The sequence below is a fragment of the Netta rufina genome, assembly GCF_964035555.1.
Source record: "Netta rufina genome assembly, chromosome: 12".
In the NCBI taxonomy this organism is placed as follows: Eukaryota; Metazoa; Chordata; class Aves; order Anseriformes; family Anatidae; genus Netta; species Netta rufina.
In genome coordinates, this window is record NC_140135.1 from 4,703,428 (window position 1) to 4,726,378 (window position 22,951).

General features: G+C 49.6%; 1 protein-coding gene across 1 annotated transcript in view; it reads right to left on the minus strand.

Annotated features, from left to right (window-relative positions):
* Window positions 1-22,951, minus strand: part of AMOT (angiomotin) — a 59,886-nt gene that overhangs the window by 19,191 nt on the left and 17,744 nt on the right. The window contains exons 2-7 of the mRNA XM_084293934.1: window positions 16,132-16,293; window positions 13,845-14,763; window positions 7,862-8,312; window positions 5,871-6,015; window positions 4,309-4,401; window positions 1,555-1,700 (exon numbers count right to left, since the gene is read on the minus strand). Coding sequence (XP_084150060.1) covers window positions 1,555-1,700; window positions 4,309-4,401; window positions 5,871-6,015; window positions 7,862-8,312; window positions 13,845-14,716 — 1,707 coding nt within the window. The 5' untranslated portion in view covers window positions 14,717-14,763; window positions 16,132-16,293. The remainder of the gene's footprint in view (window positions 1-1,554; window positions 1,701-4,308; window positions 4,402-5,870; window positions 6,016-7,861; window positions 8,313-13,844; window positions 14,764-16,131; window positions 16,294-22,951) is intronic.

Consider the following 22,951-nt stretch of genomic DNA (forward strand, 5'->3'; position numbering starts at 1 on the left):
GCAGCATCTTTCTAAAGCCAGCTCCAAGCATGTGAATGACCCCAGGGAAGCCACCAGGATGTCCTGTGTACTTAAAGCTGGTCACACGTGAGACTTTTAGAATCATTAAGGCACTGAAAAATCTGAATGAGAGGCAAGGAGCTGCCATACACTGCAGAATCAAATGACAGAACAGTTTGAGAGAGAGCCAAACGGGAGATCTGATCGTGGTTCTGTTTAAGTTCCCCTAGACCTAATGCTCCTCCAAAGCAGCCAAGGTGCAAGTCAGCCCTGCCAGGAAATGCTGCAGTCCTCGTGAAATCAATGGGCTTGTCAGATGTGTGCGGGGCTGAATGGGGACAGTGATACTTGAATGTCCCTTTGAATCTGCTCTCCTCTCTTCATTGTTATAATTTGTATTGCAGGGAAGCTGGCTCCCCGGTGAGGAACCACGGCCAGCGGATGCTCCAAATGGCCTCAGCAGTGCTTGCAGTGACCGTGAGGGCAGTCCAGGAGAAAGAACAGAAGAGCTACTGAAGCAAGTAAAAGCTCAGAGAAGAGCAGACTAAAATTAAGAAGGCACCTGGGAGAGAAAGAAGGCAGGCAAGATGAGACAGGAGGATGCTCACTCTGTATTTGACCATCCCCCCTCTGCTGGCACACCGGGATCCTAAGCAGAAAGAGGAGGAGAAGCTGATAAAGGGAGGGTTTATGACAAAGGGAAGGCTTAAAGAACGTCTCCAAAACGCAAGATGCAGGTGGGTGCAGGCAGTGCTCAGCTGAGGAGGATGATGAGCACCAGGAGGCAGGAAGATGGCAGAACTGAAGGAGAGAACAAACCTGCCCTGGAGGAAGTCTGCCCGGCCATGAGATTTCCTCCGGGGGCTCTCTATGGAGGAAGAGTGGGAGTAAAGGAAGCAGGGTCTGGGAGGGGGAAATGGAGCCTTGGAGAGGAAAGGAGTAGGCGGGAGGAAAGAGGACGGCCGCTATGACGCAGAAGGGCAGCAAGGTGAGAGCCACGTGCGAATGGCAGGGACAAGGCTACAAAAGAAACCGCTGTGAAAGCTGCCCTGCTAAGCAGCTCAAATTCATTATCCTCTCCTGGGAGGAAAGGGACAGAAAACAAGCAAGGTCATTGTCATGCCCAGCTTATTATGCAGGCCGGGCACACGCAGCGATCTGCACTGTGTACCACAACCTGGTGTGAGTGGAACACCTGGCAAGGGGACAAGCTGCATTCATTTGCCATGAGTTAAAAAGTCCATTCCGATCTGAATTTCTGCCAAGTTCAGGAAATTGCCAGGGCTGGGATTTCAGCCCCAGCCCGCTTTTATCAGTTAAAACAAAAAGAAAATGAAACATGGCTGCCTAGACGAAAGCACTCGCAAGGAAATTCAGACTTGTGGCTTATCTGCGCGCCGTTCGGTGGCTTAGCTAACCAACACAAAGCTAAGCCGATACAAACAGCTTTGAAGCAAGCAGATTTCCTTGTAATTTGCACAAGACGAACTTATTCCCACAGTCGCTTTCACTGGAATGCAAGCTACCCCAGCTTCTCCCCCCTGGCTGCCTTACCTCCTCCTCCAGTTTCACCACCTTGGCCTGAGCGTTGTTCAAGGCCTGGTCTCGGATCTCGATGTGTCTCCGCTGGTCCTCGTTGGTGGAGCGCGCAGCAGCCAGTTCTATTTCCAGTTTCTCCTTTTCCCGCTGCGTTTCCTTGTCTACCAAAACAAGGTGAGAGTTAGCAACGGACAGCACTCCTCTCTACCCAGCTTTTAGGAGTCCTTCCCTCCAGAGGTGGAGGGAAGATGGGGCACCTCGTGCTGGGACTTCTCACAAGACAGAGAATGCAAATCTGTAGCTATGGGGAAAAAAAAGCATGTGGCTTTGAAGGAAGAGAAGGATTGATAGCCCTGAAAAACAAGCACGGCACCTTCAAGTAACAATATGCCTCAGTGCTAAGCGAGAAGGTGCATCACTCAGTACAGTTAGGTAATTTGCTCTGATTATACAGACGGTTTGCAAAGCTTGGCACCTCTTCACCTCTGAGCTTTCAGCCCTGGAAAACAAACTGGGTGATCTTAATGTCCCAGGTTGGGGAAGGGAGGTAGCAAGCTTTTGTGCCTGAAAGACCTGTGCTCCTTTTCTTCACGCTGACCCTCCGAACAGGAAGGTTGTTCTGCCTGGGGCAGCTGCCCTCCTGCCCAAACACCCATTTGTCCCACCTGGCTGGCGGTTTCACCAAAGGACAGAGCAGTAAAATTCCTTGGTCTTCCTCTGCTGCCCTTAAAAACGACCCTCTGGGCCGGGACCCGGGCACCTGTATCTGTTCTGCAGCTGCTCAAAGCAAACCTGCAGTTCAGGAAAGCTTTTTGTCCCGTGCTTTAAAGTCTCTCCAAGCACAACTTCTCCAGAGAGAGCCGGGCCAAGTGGGAGCAGCTGTGCTCTGTGCTCACGGAACAGGTTAACTGCCTTCGTAAAAAAAAACTAAACAGGATAAAATAACTGGGGACTGCAGAAATTATCACAGAAGGGTGTAAAGCAAAGCCACAACACAGAGCTGATGTCCTCTGCATATGTTGTCATTCCCAGCTCGAGCCAACCAGCCACAATGATAACATTAACACACTCGCTGGATATACATAACCACAGAATACTCCCTCAAGTGATCTACACCCAGCACTGATGACACCAGAGAAACTGCATTCCAGAAACTAATATCCCACGACAAAGGAATGAGGACAAGGAGTGGAAGGCTTGAAAAACAGGAACTAGATCCTGGGTGTTAGGACAGACTGCATATGGAGTACACAGGCCCGTTTGTGCAAGCATGTGCATAGCTATATTTACAGGACCACAATTATTCCCTTTCTTCTGCCAGCAGAGAGCCGAGAGCAAAGCTTTAGCACCGCGGAGCAGCTGAAGATTCCCTTCTGCTAGGGAATCAGCGCAGCCCACACGCAGGTTGCAGAAGAAACCCGTCCACCAACAGCACCTCTGAACTCTGCGGGGCGAACCCCCACTGCCACGAGCTAGCCTGTGACAGAAGGCACGGGGAGAAAGGCTCGAGGCACCCCCAGCCTGCTCTTTTCCCCATCTCTCCTGTCCCAGCATTTCTCCTCCACCCAGGAAATGAGCTGCTGCCAGCGTCAGCACGTTACAATGCATTGCAGAAGATGGGCAGGGCTGATGCAGGGTGGCATTACGCCAGAAGGTATCAATCAGCGCCAGCAGGCTGTTTGTTAAGCTGTCACTGCTTGCAGCCAGGCTTTTGGAGGTTCTGCTCCAGACTTTTCCCCAAACGAGTACCACTCCGTTGACAAGCGCCTGCGGCACCCCCTAGAAATGCTGGGACTGCCAAAACGCAGCTCGAAGGTTTCCACGTGCATCCAAAAGGAGGAATGGCACCTGAAGCTTCTGAGCTTTGGCCTCCCCACCTCCCTGGGCAGATCTACGGATCTCAAAAGCCAGACGGAGCTCACAGACTGCCCACTGCCACCAGGAGAGCTGGGTTCACCCCCTGGCAGCCACCTGCTTGCAGCGTAAGCCACGAGGAATAAGCTGAAGGCAACCCAAGAGAGGGACAGCAGCACTTGTCAGAGCAGCAGCAGTACGTGTTACATCACAGAAAAATCTCTCTTTTGCAATTTTATTGCATTACCTTTTTATATAACAATTGGAGAAAAGCGAGCATTGTCAGAAGGGCGGAGCACGCTATGGGATGAGAGGAAAGTTGGCTCGCTGCCGTCAGCCTCAAGACATTTTAGCACAAAGGAAAAGCAGCATTTCACATCTGTCGTTTCGGTTTGCCCTGTGATAAATCCACGGCTGCAGACAAAATTCATGACCTTACGCAGAACAGCATACTGCAGGCAGGATTAATCCCCCTTATTTGTGCCGAACTGGATAGTGCAGCAGCAAATTAAAGAGGAAAGAGATACGAGACCTACAGCGTTCCAGTCCCACCGGCCCTAACTCATGCCAGGACTCCTGCCAGCCTGGAAAGGTTTAATTCCAAAGCTCTCAGGGAGCAAAACAGTTGCTCAAATTATCCTACACATTATGAAGCAAACACTAATTTTATAATGCAACTACACGCTCTGTTTGCTCCAAAATCCCTAGTAAACGCTGTCAGATGGACCATACATGCATACAGAAAGAATTACTGAACGTGTCCTCCTTCCTCCGCTGCCAGTGTTGGACTGCCACTGCCCTGATTTCTGTCCCAGTAGAAAACTGACAGATCTGAACCGTGCCACCCTGCTCATTTTTATCCTATCCGGGATGACTGGAGCGCTTCTCCTGACCCATAACGACTGCGTAACTCACTTTGTGCAAAGAGTTGAGAGATGGTTTTCCGATTGTCTTCAGAACCCTCAAATTCCTTCTCCGCAAGCTGCTTGTTGGCTGTCTCCATACGTTCTGCAGAATTGTTCAAGAAAAGAAACGCTGAAGAATCAAAAACTTTTAAGCGTTAAACTCGCATCTGCACAGGACATGCAAGCTAGGGGAACGGATCTCCTCATTCTACACAGACCAAAGTCAAAAGCCTACCAAGCAGCTGTCACTCACTTTTGAAATGTTTCTAATTATGTCCTTGAGAAAATATTCCCAAGGAGACAGAACAGACTGGAGTTCCAAAGAAATTACTTTGAACGATTATAACATAATTTATAAGTTTATTTTTTTCTATTTTTGTAAATGTTAAGACTCCTCACAGACTTCAGTATAAGAAGCGGAGACATTTCAGTCTTTGTATAATGAGTTTTATTAAGAATGGTTTCAGAACCCTCTCCACATAAACTTATTTTTCCCACCCAAATAAATCTCACCATGCAATTAAAAGATTCCCTTATAATCCTCCACTAAATCTTAATAGCTAGAAGATTAAATCGCTGTTGTCTAATGACCTGACTTCAGGGAAAAACATACAATTCCAGGGATAGCTTAAGTGTTCTGCTGCTGCAGGCTACTAGAAATTTATATCAGTCTATAAAAATAAAAATGAAATGTTTATGCTGTGTTTTACTCTGAGTAAGATTACTTAATGCAGGCCTTTGTGTGCTGTCCTTCTCCATAGCACCGAGCACTGCACGGCCTTACTGCTTGGATGCAAAGCAGCTTCTGGGAGCACGGTACGAGACTCAGGGCACAGAAAGCAGATGACTCGCAGGGCAATCAGACAGCTTTCATAAAAAATTAAGCTTACATTTTAAAAGACTGATTACACACTTTTACATATCTAGCTTTGCAGATGGTTTTTGCCTTTCAAACTACCGCTTACACTTTGACCCACGTTCAGGTCAAACACTATTTGACACCGCCCTCCCTCGCCAGCCATCGCACTCCCTCAGCCTCTTAGCAAGAAGCAGACACTAACAACATCTCTGCAAGAGAAAGGGGGATCCAAAAAACCAGATGCCTGCATTGATAAGGAATGACAAGGCCTTCAGGAAGAACAGACAGCCTGCAGTTTGTATGTCAGTGCAGAGGGGTCACTGGACAGGAAATAAAGTGAACATGCCTGGTGTGGGATTAGGCAGTCAGCAAAAGGTCTCTCCTTTTGTATAAACTGAACAAATTGTACAAATTGCGTCTAGGATATAAGACGAGAAAATTCCAGGCTTGCATCTGGTTTATGGTATTTGGCTTATCACATGTTTCTCCTCAATGAGAAACAGGCTGGGAATGAGAGACAACAGCACGCTCCTAAACATGTCTTTTCCACGCTCCCAGCAAGCACTTAAAATCCCAGCCTACTGAATATACCTGAACGCACTGAATATATCCCAACTGTCTCAGCAAACATTCCCGCAGCACCACGCTGGACTGGTGAGTAAGCACAGCAGTAAAAAGATCACAGTGAAGAAAAGAAGTTTTGGTTCATTTACCTCTCAGATCCCTGTTGAAATCATGAAGCCTACGAATTTCTCCTTCCAGCTTGTTTCTCATGGCCTTTTCCAGGGCATCCCGCTTCGAGGATGACTTCTCCAGGTTTTTGTATGCCTCTGAAACTTGTTGAATTTCTGTTTCCAGCTGCGGTGAAAGTGAAAACAAGCGCTTACTATTTTATCACTAACAATTCTTTTCACTTAGCCTCAGAAAGGAGATTGCTTTCTCTTGTTTTCTTTGTTGAGATAAAAGCCACCTACTCCTATATATCAAATAAAATGACAGAATCTCAGTTCCTGAGGGATCCTTTTACATTAGGAACAACAACGGCTGAAACAAAGATCTGGGCTCTCCTTCCACACTCCAGCACTATTTCTCCAACACGATCAGAGCACAGACAGTGAACCGAAGGAGGCAAATGCCTCCTGGTCCTTACTGAGCTGGGCGCTGCTTTGGTCAAGTTGGGCAAAAAACAACGAGATAAGCAGCTAATGTGATACTGCGTTGGGTCAGTAAAACTAAATGAGAAAGGTGAACAAAACTATGCGAAAAAATGCAAGTGTCAGCCCCTGCACTGCTGCGGAACCCGGTAGCTGTGTAATGGTTATGGTCCAAAATTCACAACAAAACCTCCTGATGTTCTTTGCTTGCACTCCCACAATTTGGTTGTGTTTTTAAATGTTCAATTTCCTTCAGTGGGGGCAACATTTGTAGTAAAGGAGTTTCTCTCCTTCCTGCTAGTAGCCTTCAGCATAAAGCTTCTTGGTGTGAGCTTAGGCAAGCAGCTGATCACCTGGAGCAGGAGGAGATTCACTGCTGACTCTCCTTGCCAGGCACAGTTTTGCACTGCAGAAGTGTGGATGCACGTAATGGCAAACCCCATCGGTAAGCCATCAACTGGGGGACGGAGGGGAGCTCATTTTTATCCTTCTTTCATTATCAGGAAGCTGTCAAACATTTCTCTAAAGCATTTCCTGGCCAGGAACCTTCCAAAAAAAATACAACACAATGAACATATGTCCCTGGAAAGAGGTAACGTAGGAAATAAATCAGCGTGGGAAGCCACACTGGTCATCTGAACTCCAGCGTTTTAATCAGCCACACATTTTTCTGTCCCAGGAGACTGCTCAGTGCAAAGAGCACTGCAAGGCCACCGAAGTCCTGAAGTGCAAGCAGCGCCAGCCTCTTCACAGCTGCACGGCGCAGCAAGGCTGACCTGCTGCACGACTTTAAGCCACTGCTCATCAAGAAGTTATTTCTATGAGGCTGTGGTGAAAATATCCGCACACATGCCTATTGCTGATGGCTCTCACTGGATTTTTTTTTTAATTTTTTTTTAAATGTGTGGGAGGAGGGCTTTATCATCACCGGTTCGTTTTTCTCTCTTTTTATAAAGCCAAAGGTGGCAAACAGCTTGATCCAAAAGAGGACAGTCAGTTTTCGTGGAAGCTGTGTGCTATCAAGGGAGGTGTTTTTACGTGACTTCAGTGACAGAACTGTTGGTTTCAGCCCTGCAGCCCAAATGCCTCTAACGCAGCCAGAGCAGCAGTACCTCCTCGCACTGTGCTGCCAGCCAGTTTGGCAGCCATGCCCCCTGTTGCCTACTTGAGCGACCACCTCCTCGTGCTGATTCAGACGAGCCCTGCCCACGGTCTCTAAACTCTTTCAGACTGCTGGGGAAAGGAAGCCTGCTGCTATCCTGGAAATAGGAACATTGGCTTTAATCAAGCAAGCCAAACAGCCAGCCTCTTGGCGACAGCCGATGAGGATGCTCTTTTAAGCACGGTCAATTAGCTGTTAGAATTAAACTGAAGGATTTGATTCTATCTTCTGATGAAGTTAAGCTGCTGCCCCCAAAGGCACAGGATACAACTAATCAATCTACATAAAAAAGACTCTAAAGTCGACAAATCAAAGCCTTAAGCAAGCAGTGTAACAACTGCAGATGAGATCCCTCAATTATGGATGCCACCAGACACAGAATACCCACCTTCTGCAACCGGGCCACCTTCTCGTAACACCCATCTAGCTCCTGTCGTAGCGACCTGTTCTCTTCTGACAGGATTTCCACCATTTGCTGGGCCCTGGAAACTATGGAAAAGGGATCTACTTGCATCTGTTGGTACGGGGAAGGTATCTGCTGAGCCCTGGACATTACGGAATAGGAATCGCCTTGCTGCTGCGGGCCCAGAAAAGGCTGGCATAGTCGGTAGAGATCTCCCTGATGCACTTGGTTCGACAAGAAGGGCTGCTGGGTCCGTGGCAGGAGGCCAGGATCTCCCTGGCTCGGAGTCAGGGGCTGCTGGTGCTGGGAAGGGGACAGCCTGGATGGCGGCGGAGACTGGAGCAGGGTCAAAGATCCCAAGGACGTCAAGGACGACGTCGGACTGTGGTGGTGAGGTGGTCTCTGTTGTAGCTGCAGCTGCACGTCTGGGTTCTGCCTGGAAAACGGAGAGAAGAGGCTCTGTCAAAGTCATGCAGAAGGCGATGGGTCAACCAACCGAGACGGCAGGAGATGATGCGTGTAGCTCCTAGCCACAGGTATTCCTACACAAAAAACTCATGTTTATTTTTTTAACATTTGTTTAAAAACTGTTTTAAAATCAAATAGTTACCAGGAAATAAATACTAAGTACATGACAGTCATCCTCATGAGTCTACTTTGTACAGAGACACCAAGAGAAACTCCAGCAACAACCACTGACCAAAATTATTTGTAACTTTTTTCCACGCTGTGTGGATAAAACAGCTCGACTGAGGACTGCTGGGAATGGTTCTTTTGTTCCCCGCTGAAACGTGCGATCTCTCATGGAGAAAACAATGAATCCTCTGCAATTAGGATACGAAGTTATAGGAACTGGCTAAGCTCTGTTACCATGCTAGCACCCCTGGTACAAGTTCTCCTAACTATCACCCAACAGGCTGCAGCCTGGTCAATCGAGAGAGTCTGATCTCTGGAGATCCCCAGCTTAAACTCCGCTGTGCCAGCCCAGGAGCAGACTTTTCTTAGCAGATCGCGTGGCTTTATCGTGCTTGGATGACCTGAAGAGGCAGGCTTTGCTTCCTCCCCCAAACACATTCAACCTCCAACAGCCCCGCAGTCGTCTGTGTTCCCAGGAGGGACCCTAGGGGCTCGCTCTGCTGCGCTCTGGGGGTGCTGGATGTACAAAGGAGCCCCCGGCACAGCTCTGCCACCGCACCAGGAGGGCTAGCAGCGTGCCAGAGCAGCAACAGCGAGCGTGGAGCTGAACTGGGAGCTGAAGGGTTACACAAAGGGCTCCTGGGCCGATGTGCAAGCACTCGGCATCGTCCTTCCTGTGCTGTGCAGAGCGAATGCATCAACTCCTCCAACTCCTCGGAGCCGGCCAGAGAGGAAACGCCTGCGCTACTCACATCTGGCTGCCAGCACCCGCAGGAGGCTGGAGGTTCCCAGGCCGGCGCGGGGTTCACTGTTCCCGTGCTGTGCGTCCCGTGCCTCATCTTCCCTGCTGTACAGCAGAGAAGGTGCTTGGAAACCTCCCAGCTGATGCTTGGGTTCCTTAACGGGGAAACAAATCTAGCCTCCACTTAGGGGAAACACAGCTACTTGCTAGGGTCCCTGTCAGCAGCAGCATTTCAGGAGCTGTTTCCCCAGGAACGACTGTACGCAGTGTGGGGATCCCGAGGGTCATGCAGAAGAGAGACGTGCAATTAATTTCCTCAGGCACGTTCAGCTTAGCAGCCTGGTTCTTCCTTCCCTGGGAGGTCAGCTTCACTCATCGCTGCACCGAGCTCCTTACTTCTCTGTGCCAGTTCTCACAGTGAAGGCAAGGCACCACAGGACCTGCCCAGCATCACCTAGGGGCTGGAAACTACCTGAGATAAACTTCCTCAGCTCACCCGGGGTACACACAAAGTTGAAACCCTGCATCTTCAGAAGCCCCCCAGCTCCTCAAGCTTTTTCTTTACAGGCTGTCACGCTCCTGTGTTGGCTGTTGTAATCAATAAAGGAACAACTCTGCTGTGACAATTAATTTCCGATGACCTGCAGAGGTCAGACCAAAATAGTTACGGTGCCAGTCTGCCTCCTAGCTCAAAACAAACATCACCCCAACCCTTCCCCATCCTGAACGCGCAAAATACCCCCTCCGAGTCTGGAAACAACCTGAAGCGGTGACTCAGAGAGAACCAAGTCCACTGATGGCCGCGTGCTAATACTGGAAGCCTCACACGGCCTATTTGGGTGCCGACGCTACCAGCTCGAGCTGTTTGACTCAAGGCACCCCGTTATCATCAGAGACCCACGGGCAGCACCTTGCTGTTTCCCCAGGACTCGAGCCCCAGTGAAGAGAATGCCAAAATGGGCAAAGAAAAGCAGCAGATGCCTGATATTTACATTTTTTAAGACTTATTGTAAAGGAGCGCTCTAGGAAGTCATGGCCGAGTATTGCTGACCCGGATCCATTTCCAAGAGCCCCAGCATTTTGGCACGCACCCCCAAAGCCTCGCACATCTTGAAAATCCACCAGCGGGGGGGCTCAGGCTGCAACACGAGGCTGGAGCCTCTCGTGCTGCTGCGCTGCAGCTTCCCAAGCCTCACATATGCTGCTGCATTCCCTGTGACACAAGGTCATCCAACTGGGGATCGTGTTTTGCTGGAAAATCAATATAATAGAAAGAAAAATAATAAAAATATAATAAGAACACGAGATAGGTATTTCCTAGTAAGCCATCTAAACCTTTTCAGATCCTGTACGCAAACTTCCACGTGCACATTCAAAGGGCTTTTCAGCACCCCCACGACTTTCAGTTTTGTCTCCCAAAATACCTACATGTATTTCGTGGGCTCACATGAGCTGGCTCAGAGATCCCTCACATTAACATGAGAATCGTGGAGTTCATTTCTCTGCTAACCCGATCTGGGACCCAGAGGCTTTAGAAAGCTAGAGGAACCCAACTGCACTTCTGGAGGGTTTTAAAGCTCCGAAATGTTCAGGTACGTTGGGGTCACCTACCAGAACCACTGATAGGATGGTGATAGGAGCTTTCCTCCCTGTGAGCTCAGTCCTCAGGTAACCCTGCAGCAGTAATTCCAATTATTTCCAATGAACCACTTCAGGCAAGAACGCAGACAGACTCTTAAAATACGTGGAAGATAAAATTACTCAATATCTTTCAATTTGCCTCAGCGTCGTAAAGACGTACAAACCTCAAAAACAGAAAAAGAAAAAAAAAAAACCACACCCCTGCAATAATTCCTAGAAATGTTTAAGCTTGATAGCACAGCTTTAAGGGCCACTTCATTCTGAAGAGCATCACACAAGAATCTCCGCTTCCCTTACAGCCCCTGGCACGCAGCGCAGCGCCGGGGCTGAGCACAAGCGGGGATTTACGGCTCCGCAGCTCCCGGGGTCACATCAGCTTTTGGGATGGGGATATGGTGTAAGGGCAGCCCCGTGAGCAAAGCCAGCCATCAGGAGCCCGGAGGCGTGTGGGTGATTTACTAATTACGGGGCGCATTCTGCAGGCCTCCCTGTCGAACATGGGATTTATCCCCGCAGCAACACTCGGTGATTTGGGCTCTGAGCACAGGGTGGTGCCGGGATCCGACACCAGCAGCTCCCTCTGCGCCGTGGCAGCCCCTTCTCCCCAGCTCTTTCTCTGCCACCCGAAGGTTTGCCTCCATCGCCGGTGCTGCGGGGCAGATTTTAGGCAGCGAGCAGGGGCTTTGGAGCTCCGCACGCAGCCAGCCCTCTTCTGAACTGTACAATTTCCAAAGAAGAGCGCAGACGCCTCCGGCATGCCTGGTATTTACATTAAACCAACCTGGTTAGGAACATGGATGTGTTCCCAAACTTACACCGCCCAGGAGCAGGTGAGGCAAAATGTTTGCCGACTGGTTTAGATTTACCACCCGGCCCATTCCTTTCCCAGCCCGGGGAGGGTGAAGCATGAGAATGCTGTGAATTCCCCAATGTTTATCTTGCTCAACGAGTTTTTATTTAACCGCATCGTTAGGTCACCCTCAAATTCCCCCGAACAATGAGGGGAAAAACCCGCAGAGAAGGGTGGGGCTTCCCCAGCAGAAAGAAGGGGCTTTGTTTCCTTGACACACGCTTGGAAAAATGCGTGCACGTTTCCCAATCCAAATTAATCCCGATAAACGCAGGGCCAGGGCCGCAGCGCAGGGCAGCTTGGAGTGCCCGAAAATGCTTCATCGCCCCGGAGAGGCTGCAAAGAGGATAAATGCCCTCCTGCAAGCTGGATGGCTTCAAAGTCCTGCCCCATCACCCAGCTGCACCTTTGGTAGCACAGAAGGTTTCTTGTCCAGATGACAGCTCCTCTCCGAGCCCGTGGGAGAGGGAGGGGAATAGAGGACTCGCTGCTTTCCCTTGCTCCGCTGCTCTGTAATTTATGGATTAGCCTTGCAATTGTTCCCCTGCTTCAGCATTTGCTTGCAAAGGAAACCTCTTCTGGGCGCAGCTATTTAGGTTAAAAAGTAACCTCATTAGATTCCCAGTGCTTTGAAGACAAATTTCGGTTGCTTCCCCTACTGGAAACCTTGCCAGCTGAACCTTTCTCCTCCTTCCCCCGCTTTTCTTTCGAGGCAGCCAGGATCCATCCCATACAGACAAAAATCACCCTGTCTAGAGGAGCTGGCTGCTGGCATGTTTTCAAATACCTCTCCCTTACACAGCAAGCAGGCTGTGTCTCAGCCTCGCTATATTTAATGCCCCGAGTATTTCTGATGCAGCAGCACCATTAAGGATCTGTTTCCTTTCCTGCATGCAGAAGATTTGAGGCCTTTGAATTCTCAAAAAGATTTGCAACGAGCCTCGACAATCATTGCCACCCCCCCACAAACCCTTTCCTTCCCCTCTTCCTGGCCTCTTTATTATTTATTTAGCCAGATCAAAGGGCCTTTTCATCAGGCTTGTATGCTGCTGAAGTCATTTCAGATCACAAACAATGGTGGACAAACTCTGAAAATAGCTCCCCATAGGCCTAAGACGGCTCTGAGCAGACTCAAATTCCCCCCAGCTCAGCCTCCGTGCCCAACTGCAGCCTGGTTTCTTCCTCCCGCTCCCCTGAAGGCAGCGCACACAGCACGGCACACAGAGCTCACCATTTACTCACGCAGCGATGCCCTCCTGCTGCTGCTCCGTGTTACCCTTTCAGCTTCAAAGCCAGGCCAAAATCATCACACCAAAGCCCCCCCTGGGGCTAGGACAGGGCTGAGATAAGGAAACAAGGAAGGCAGAGCCAAGATTTTCAGCCCACCTGGACAAAGCTTCATCTTCACCCACGTGGACATCGGCTCTAGCCAAATCTAGCTTCTAATCTGGAGGAAACCAGAACAGGCTGGGATTTCAAATGATGCAAGGAAAATTAACAAAAGCTAAGCCAGCAAGCCTGGGATGAGGCACAAAGCACACACCGCTCTCCACTCCCACGCTTCGGTCCACTGAAAACTCTGGAAAACCCTAAAAAAAGTTCAGGTGACGTTTATTCCCCTCACCACTACTGCTTTCGTTCACTTTCTCCTTTCCCACATGGCATTCGGGTGCAGCTTAAACCTAAAACAAAATATCTTTTTTCTTGGCAGATGTAATTAAAGCACAAGTATTGCAGTAAGTAACTGCAAGTTCCTAAAACAAACTGCACTGCCACTTTGGCTTAATTTTATTTTTTTTTTCCTTTACAAACCTTCTGCAAGGCTCTGGAGCTGCACTGAACTTCCTTGTGCCAGAAAACCCGAACTGGCCTTTTTTCTGCTTTGGTTTTGTGTTTTTTTCTTCTCTGAAATGTGTCAGGCCTCTCTAGGTAAGCCAATGAATCAGCTCACGGGCCTTCCAGACACCGTCTGCAGCTGAACACAAGATGCGGTCTCACACAATAGAGAGGGGATTTTTGCTGAAAGATAACCAGGAGCGCCAGGGGGCTGTTTTATAGGTTCTTTCCTTATCGGGCTGTCATTTTAGGACCGTGCTTACCTGACTGAGCCATACTCAGGGGGATGCTGATACCTCATCATAGGCCCGTCGGATCTCCCCTGCTGGCTGACGCGGTGCTCGCTATAGAAGTGCCCCGAGTCCTGGGGTTTGCAGTTCATGGATGGGGTGGACACGTTTTTGTAGGGATACTCCGGAGGAGGCCCCCGCTGCTCCATCCCCTTCATGCTGGGCTGGGCAGGGGGCTGCACCGAGTTCTTGTAGAACTCGTTGGAGCCCGAATTTTTGTAAGGGTCGCTCGACTGCTGAGGGGAGAGCGGGGAGAGGGGGGAGAGCGGCGCGCTCGTGACAGGCGCGTGCGCCTTGACGCCGCTGGTGGCCAGGGACAGCTGCATCAGCCTCTCGCTCAGGGAGCGGACGTGGCCTTGCTTGAGGTCCTTCAGTCCTTCGTCCTGGTGGACCTTCCCCGGGCTCACCCGCTGAACCGTGGGCCGCCCTTCAGTCCTCATCTTTTGGTTGGTCACCCCCGTCACGTAAAACGCTGCCCCGACGCTGGCGTGCGGCTGGCCCCTGAAGTACTGCGACTGGACTTTGGCTTCCTCGTAGGTGGGGAGGTCTTCGCTGTTCTGGAGCCGCGGGGAGAGCTGCTTCTCCATGATGCTGTTGTCCACCTGGATCTCCTGGCCCTGGGGCTCCTGCCGGGCAGCATGAGTCACGAGCTGGTGGTCCTGGGAGCTCAGCCCCTCGTTCTGCGGCGCTGGGTTCCCGCTGCTGTTGAAAGGGGGGGCATTTCCCGTGGCTTGCTGGTGTAAGGCGAGGAGGTTACGGTTGTCATTTGGGTTTCCGTATCTGAGCTGCTCCTGCAGCAGGCGCTGTAAAACTGTCGTAGCTGCTTGCTCTTCTGAATTCCTCATCTCAAACCGTGGTGCCTTTTGGGTGGAATGTAAAAGCTGCCCTTGACCTAAGGAAAGGAGACACGGCTATTAGCGCCTGAGTGGATCAAGCAGAAGACGTTTAAGAGCAATGGCTGGAAATACAGAAAGAAGGCAGGTTAGATTACCAAAGGTTCCCATAACAATGGGGGTCGTCAAGGCCCTTCGACCTAAGAAGGACTTGCATGCTAGGGGGCAAAGCCTCAAAAGGTGATGAAAGGTGACTCGCAAGTTTATAGGAATATCAATCGACTGCAAGCTGAAGAGATACGTGCTGAATACCTCAGACAGCAAGGCTGCTTTCAGGCTGAAAGGAGACCTATAATTCACAGGATGATGGTAAAAATGCCTGAGCCCTGTTTGTTTTACACTTAGGGCTACCAACAGTGAAATACGTTTCCCATATTTAAAGGCAGACAAGGATAAAAGGGTGAAATCAGCAATTTGTCAGCTTTAAGGAAGAGCAGGGGGAAAAAAAGAGTTCCGCTGAGATACGGTTTGCAGAAGTAAAGCAAACTCTTAGTTTAGAACATTTTAAGCAAGTATGAATACCTGGTTAGCCAGCAGATTTTTAGAGTTAATAAATACCCAGGGAGAGATTAGTTCCTCGTCTCCCCGCTGCAGAAAATACCACGCACTGGTGCAAGTGAGGACGCCTGACTTCCTACTACACAAAGGCAACCAAATCCTCACACATATGTCATCACCTGAATGCATGCAAATGTGAGAGGAGGAAAAAGAGTTGTCTGATCTAAGGCAAAGACTTGGAAGTGACAGGGAAAAACACCGCGTACCAAGGAGAGAAATACAGAGAGCCAGTGCCAAGCACATCTTATGAAAAGACTCAACAACCAGTGACCAACAGCAATTACACCTCACTCCGCCTCCCAGTGGAGGCAGGAATTTGATGAGGAAACTCATACCCGTTGGCCTTGCATGAGCCAAAATATTCAAAGTGAATGACACCTCCGAGACGCTTAAGTAAAAGCAGAGCTACTTTTGAGCTAGAACAGCGCAGGACAGAGAATGCTTTACAAGCTCCTGCTGGCATTCCAGCACTTCACTCTGACACCATTTCTCTGTCCCCTAGGAAGAGGCAGCTTGCTCACACCAGCTTGTGCTGTGGCAGAACCAGGGACTGACCGCTGGGCTCTGGAGACCTGGAGGGTCTGCTTTGGTCCATGTCTGCACAGCCACCCCGCTTCCTCCATCAGGACAGCCTGCCCCACGAGCCTACCCCTGTACCACAAGGCCTGGATGCGTCAGGCAGACAAACCTTCTGCAAACGTTAAGGAAGAGAAAGTTAAAATCCCCCTCTTCCCGGGCTGCCTCACCAAGCCTGGAATTCAGGCCCTGCAACGTGATACTTCTGAACCCCCAGGCGAAGCGGCACGTACCTATGTCCTTCACTTGGACTTCCTTGGGAAGGAGGAGCAGTTCTGGCTCATGGGGGGACACAGCCTTCCTCCTGCAAGTCCAAGATCTCCGCTCAGAGATGGCTTCAGTGTCCTCTTCAGCAGGCCAGATCACTTGATGCTCTCCTCGCTTCCAAAGTAATTCTGAGGAAAGCATTGAAAACATCATTTTAATTGGCTGATGAGACCCTAGAAATAACAAACCTTGGCCCGTGTTTCATATATTCCTTTTGTAGCTTCTTGTTTTCTCCCAGAGCCCAGCAATTCTGATCCCTTTAGGATGAATGAACTCCCCTGTCCCTAACAATCTACTCCAGCTGCTGCTTTAATCATGACAATTTCTGCTCCAAGATTAAATGTTGCCAAGTAATGCTCTGTCCCATCTGTGCCTCCTAGTGAAACAGTGATTAAAACCCGCAAATTCTAATTCTTTAACTCCATTGTCGTTGTTTTTTTTTGTAGTTGTTGATTTTTTGGGGGTTGTTTTTGCTAAGAATGAAAGCTGCAGCACAGATGATGATACCCTGTGCTTCCAGCTCCCTTTTCAGGGGTACTGTACATGTATATCGCAAATTGTATCAGCAGAAAGCCCCTGCTGAAAGGTGCTATGGTTAAGCACTTTATTAACTTCCACGAATCATGCCTCGGAAATGACTGTGAGAATGATCAGTATATGAGCATTAGTTTTATTTTACTGACTGGGAAAGCGAGGGAAAGAAAAGGACACTGCCAAAGTATATGCCAGAAACATACTGCAGAGCCCAGCTCCAATTCCCCGAACATTCTTTAATTACGCTACTTTTCCCTTTCAGAATAGAAAGCACTAAAGAAACTTTAACCATTGAGGGGAGAATGAGGAGAACACAGGGAAATGTGCAGCTCGGTGTGTTATTCGAGAGCTTATATCTACTGCTGGAGGTGTCCCAAAGAAAAAGGCAAACAACGCAAAAGAAGGGGAGCGTGCTTGTGTGTGCCCATGGTGCGCTTGTGTTTTAAGGGTAAAAAGCACAAAAACAGTGAAATTACAACTAGTGATTGGGATGGATCATTTAAGTTACTTTCCTGGAATGTAGCAGAAAACAAAATGAGCAGATGTGGCGAAGGAACGCAGCCGGGGATGCTGGTCGCTGCCTCGTTAGGGCACATACCCACACCCAGCACACGTTATCTCCGATCTGCACGTTAAATACCGGAGGTGTCAACAGCAATTTCAAGGCACATGAACAATATCTGAGCAGGGAACAAGGCTGTGTTGTGTGGTGTGGTACTTCAAGATGGTGGTTGAAAAAAACATCTAATGTCAAATTCTTAACTGGTGACTTAGCTGGAGCGGGATATATTGAAAACAGCTGCCAGCAAATATGCAGCAGAGAACCTTTAAAGCAGGCATTAAGATAGCAGATAACCAGAGCAGTTTCTAGCTTCTTTTCCCAGTGTTGCACAACAGCAGAGGACTCCCCGTACCCCTCACACCACTATCATCCACTCCGCTTTTTCTTTTCTTTTTTAAACAAAGTTGCCCTGAGCAACCCTTTTTATTAGAGCATAAAAAGGCTTTTATTATGCAATATGGTGCTGCCTTTCCACCCAAAGATTTCTTTTGTCTCAACTGGAAAAATGCGAGGGGTGTGTGTGTGTTTATTTTTTTTTTAATACAAAGATACAGCCCAGCTTGAGATCCTGCCTCGAAGATTTTCTCCGCAGACAAATTCAATCTGTGCACGCCTGACTCCTTGAAACGTTCAAGGAGGCAACGCTGCGTGCAACCATTTCACACACCCAGCTCCACAGCCCCACACGCTCACATTGCCATCTAAAGACGGGGGGGCACGCTGAAAGGATCTGCTGGGGCTGAATAAACTCAGCTGAGTGGGGAGGCAAACCAGGAATCAGCCTGGAAATCCAGAACAAGAGGTGGATGGAGGTCCAACATGGAGATAGTCTGGGCAACAAATCCAGTTTCTTTAAATATTCAGTACGATGCTGCCTTTCCACCCAAAGATGATTTTTGTCCCAACTGGAAATCTGTTAACATTAAGCCATTAAGCCTTTTTTTTTTTCTTTTTTTTTTTTTCCCCTATTCTATCCTTTTTTTTTTTTTTTTTAATTAACAAAGAAAATCTTGTGCAACTAACTTGGGTGGCAGCATTCCTGGAATCTGCTTTCTGGGCAAGCTGGGAACTCATGGCAGAACCAGTTAGTCAAACTATTTTATGCAATGAAAGACAAAAAAATGAACAGTACAATCGGTACTGTAGCCCATGTGTTATTTATTTGGACACCAAATTCTGTTTGTGTTAGGCTCTTCCAGCAATTTCAGTTTCCAGCGTGCCAAAGCCTGAAATTAGTGAGGTGCACTGGAAAAGTTGTTATGATAGAGCTGGAAGGAAATTGGAACAGGTTCTGTAAACATTTTAAACAGACATCTTTTGGGGTTTAGCCTAAATCTATTAAGATGGATAGTTAACTGCACTCGCTTCATTTCAGACTACCAAAAACTCTGTGAAACTGCCCTGGCTTTTGCACTGCACAGTGCATTCTTCGTAACCACAAAGCCTAGCAAAAAACCCTGCTTTCCGAGTGGAAAACTCAGCTTCAGAACAATTCTGCCCCAAGGAAGCACCATGAGGTACGTTTCCCAGGCGGAACAGATGCGGCAGATTGTTCCCAGGCATCGTAGCTCTATCATCTCACCGCCTCAGCCTAACCTCCAGCCTGAAATTGTCTCTCGTAAGATCCTACCTGTAGGTTCCCGAGTCCAGAGCTGGCAGAACTAACCCAGGAACTGCGAGGTGCTGCACGCAGCCATGCTGAGATCAGGTGGATGTAAAGGGGAGGGAGCTCCAGCGCTACGTAAGGGAGACAAGGGCCGTGTTCGCAGGGCATTGTGTAAAGCTGCAGCAAGCAAGGCTCCTGTCTCCAACACCGCGCAATTATGCGCTGGAGCCTCGCCAGCCCCTCATGAGGAAGAGAGATTCATGAAGAATTTAAAATGATAATACTGCCAGGCTGCAAGGAACCAAAGCAGCACATTTCTGTGCAGCATGCAAATATTCTGCAGCATTATAAAAATAAACAAGCTTAGACAAGTGAGCTACTCACCACTGCTTGATGAGTGGCTATAACGCTAGGGCTCAATTAACCTGCGTGGAGCAATAACGACTTCACAAGTGAAGAGAAGCATCTTTCTTCAGCTTGTGAAACCGGGAGGAATGCAAGAGTCCCTGCGAGGGCAGCCTGTGCATACTTGCCCAGGATGAGTGCTTAGTCAAGAAGCTAATTAGCTTACGCATCAGGTGGGATGGGAACAGGTTCACCGCCTCCGAAGGGCTGGAGTACAGTTAAGCACTTTCAGTTTTGCTACCAAGTTTTGGGTCGGTTGCATGGTTGCATACAGAGATCCAGCGACAGGTTGCCAAAGCTCGGTAAACGCAGCTTCGTCAGGCAGTGGCCTGAAGGTTGTGCTAAGTAGTTCTGTGTTTTGTTTTGTTTTTGTTTTTAAACACACGTATCTATTATTACTTAGCCTGGTTGGCAACAGGTGACGGGACGCTTATCAGCTGGCTGAAGTCTCAGGTTGGTTTTTAGGTGCGGAGTTACCTTCAGACATACCTGCGTGCTGGGGTAGAGCAGGGGAGCACAGAACAGAGACAGCACAGCGAGGACGGGCTGGGAAACCCCCGGGGCTATCGCAGAGCCCAGCTCACACGCTGAGTCACCCGGAGCTTCATGGAAACACGCCGCTGCTGCACGGCCTGTGCAGAGCCCAGCCTGTGCTCTGCCTGATCCTGCACCATTGGCTCCGTGTGAGCGCCGGTGAAAGGGCTGGAAACAGCTGCTCTGCACACACGCTGGCTTTGAAGTGGCTGCGAGCACTGGGCTCACGAGGGTGGGGTCCAAAAATTCTTTAATGCGTCGTGCAGGCTATCGCCGAGCGCTCTCCATTCCTTCCAGCCCTACCCGAGGAGGAGGGAAGGAGAAGCAGGCGCTGTGACAGCCCGTGAGGATAAAGGTTCCCAAGCTCTGGCGCCAGCTCCCAAAGCCGCAAGGCGGCACATGAGGCATACGGCATCCTGACAGCGCCCCGGCACCTGCTCCCAACCAAAGTGGGTTTCAGACTCCAGCCGTAAGCACTCCCCTGGCTCGAGCATCCCGGCCCCGCTCGCCTGGATCTGCTGACTGGCTCAGGTGATCGTGGAGGGTGGCACCGAGCAGGTGCATGGAGCGGCGCCAGCGTTACTCATCTTCATACCAGAGGGACAGAGTCACCGGGCAAACAAGAAAAACTTCCTCCTTTTCACTAAAAACAAGAACAATGTCACCCGGAGGGGTGCAAATAATACGCATAGCCCTGAGATGACATCACCTGGCAATCACAGCGGGAGGCCAGCGCAACACCCACGGATCCAGCGTGGCTCTGAGCGAGCCCACCTTGGCCAGGAAGCTGTGCCACGAGCCACCGACCGTCCTGAAGTGCTCCCGGTACCAGGAATGGGGCACAGAGAAGCCCGAGGAAGCCTGGCAGGCTGCACGAAAAAGCAGCAAGTTGCTCAGCTTCGAACAAGAAGTCAAGACAGCAACACGGGAAGGACCCAGCCCTCTGAATAACAGCTCCGAGGGAAAGCTCAGAAGACCTCAGAATTCCTGCTCCCTCGCTGCTAAGTGCCAAGTTCTTCCCAGGGAGGTACCTAGAAGCTTACCCAACGTAATTTAGATTGCGCATTAAAAAAAAAAGAAGAAAAAAGGAAAAGAAGGCAGCCCTGCAGAGGCTGGTATAAACAGGAACGCTTCCGGACTTCAGGCGTTTTGGGGAGTAAGCTCTGGAATTCCAAGCTCCTCCACAGCATCTCAGAACCGAGCCCCAAAGCGTTACTCCGAGGGACACTGTTCCCAACGCACCGCACCGCTCCCTTTAGGCAGCACCAGCAGGCACACGCACAGCTCTGTGCAGAGACAGCTCTGGGGGCCTGTGCTGCGATTTCTGCCCGTTTCATGGAGCCCCGGCTCCAACACGAGCCAGAGGAGCGCTCTGCACTCCCGCAGGCCCAGCTCTCACCTCACAGACGCCGCCTCGATAAAGCCGCGTGAGCTCGATCCGGTTCGAGTCACCCCACGGCTCATTGCGGAGGGCTGCCTCCCAGCACGTACCGAGCGAGATTCATCTGCTCCGAGCTTCACAGCTTTCCAGTAATTATCCTCGCAGAATTCAGGAATTGCTGTAAGCCCAAGCCGCAACGTGAATTCGGCATCGGGCTTTGTTTTGTCTTTTCAGAGAGCTCGGCTTCTTGCTGCTGCTAGCACTCAGGCAGCGCCCTGCTTCTGTCGTCAGCAGCCCCTGTCCCGCAAGTATCCCAAGTATGCCTCAGCACCATTTTCATTGCATTGTGTGGTTTCGCCATTCCTCCACTGATTTAATCCAGGCCTCTCCTCGGGGCTCTCAGATAATGAAAACCATGTGAGAGGAAAATGTAATCTTCAAACATGCAAACCAGTTTCATGTGCATTATCAGAAGGGAGCAGAACGTTGACAGTGCATCATTTGTCCCTACTGATAGCATCGGGCTCTTTTAATTGCTGAGGAGATAAAAAAAAAAAAAAAGATTACAATCGGCATCTGCATTAAAAATAAAGTCAAAATCCGAGCCCAAAAGCTGAAGTCCTGAAAACAAGGGCGATCCACTCCCCAGGCAGCTGGAGGGGTCTGCTGAAACCTTCAGGCAGCGCGCCGCCAGCCCCGGCGTCCTGAAAATGTGCAGAAGAAGTTGACACAAATAAAACTCGCAGGCGGACATGGGTGTAGGGAAGCAATCGCTACGGCCTAACGCTAGCAGGGAATTTTCTGGCTTTTTCCAGCATTACCACAATCTAAACTATTTTAAGCCCTTTTTCATAAGGAGGAGCTCTTCTCGTTGCACAGAGCAGTCGCACAGAATTCAATGGGACCAGTCACAGAGCAAGGCAAGCAGTCGGCCACGGGCCCTCCTTTTCCACAAGGCTGCTTTTTTCTCCTTTCTTTGTAAAGGGAACCAGCTAAAACACAGCGAACTCATCCCCGCAGACCTGGCAGTGCTCCTTCGGAGATGCCACGGCCCAAGAAAGGGAACAAACCCCACTGCAGGGCTCGGACAACCCGAGCCCATTTTGTGACCCAAGCAGGGCAGCACAGGTTAAAAAGATGGATCTGCATTATTTATTTTTTTTAAAGTAAAACCCAAGAAGAGATCCAGACCACCAAATTTTTAGAAGGCAAGGATGTTTTCCAAGTGGTTTTGGTGTCGCTCTTTATCATAACCACCTGGGTTTTTCACGTGCACCTTGTAAAAAACCTTTAATTACTTGTAAGATGATGAATTAAGCCTCAGCCCCACACTGGGAGGAAGGCATTAGGATGCTCGTTTCAGCACAGCTCCGTCCATGTTCCTGCTGCCACAACTATGTCACTCGGGGAATCGATTTTTTTCACTGCAACTATTCCAGCAACCACTCTAAAGCGGCTACACCAGGAAATAATTGGGTTTAGGTATATTACTCGGGAAGCCTTGTGTAAACCATACCAGCAAAACTATGTCCTTGCTAATATAAACTTCATCACGACGAGGAGGAGTTTCCATAATGACTGAAGCAGCAAGTATTTGAAGCACAGATTCTGCCGAAACGGCTTTGACTGAGGATGCAGGCATCCCAGAACCTCTGCAAGCAGGAGGCAGGGCAGTTTTCTAAATATCTTGTGCAGCTGGAGGAGATGCTCCTGCGAGGTATCCCCAGCAGCTGGGGTAACAAGAAGCTGGAGCCCTCTCATATT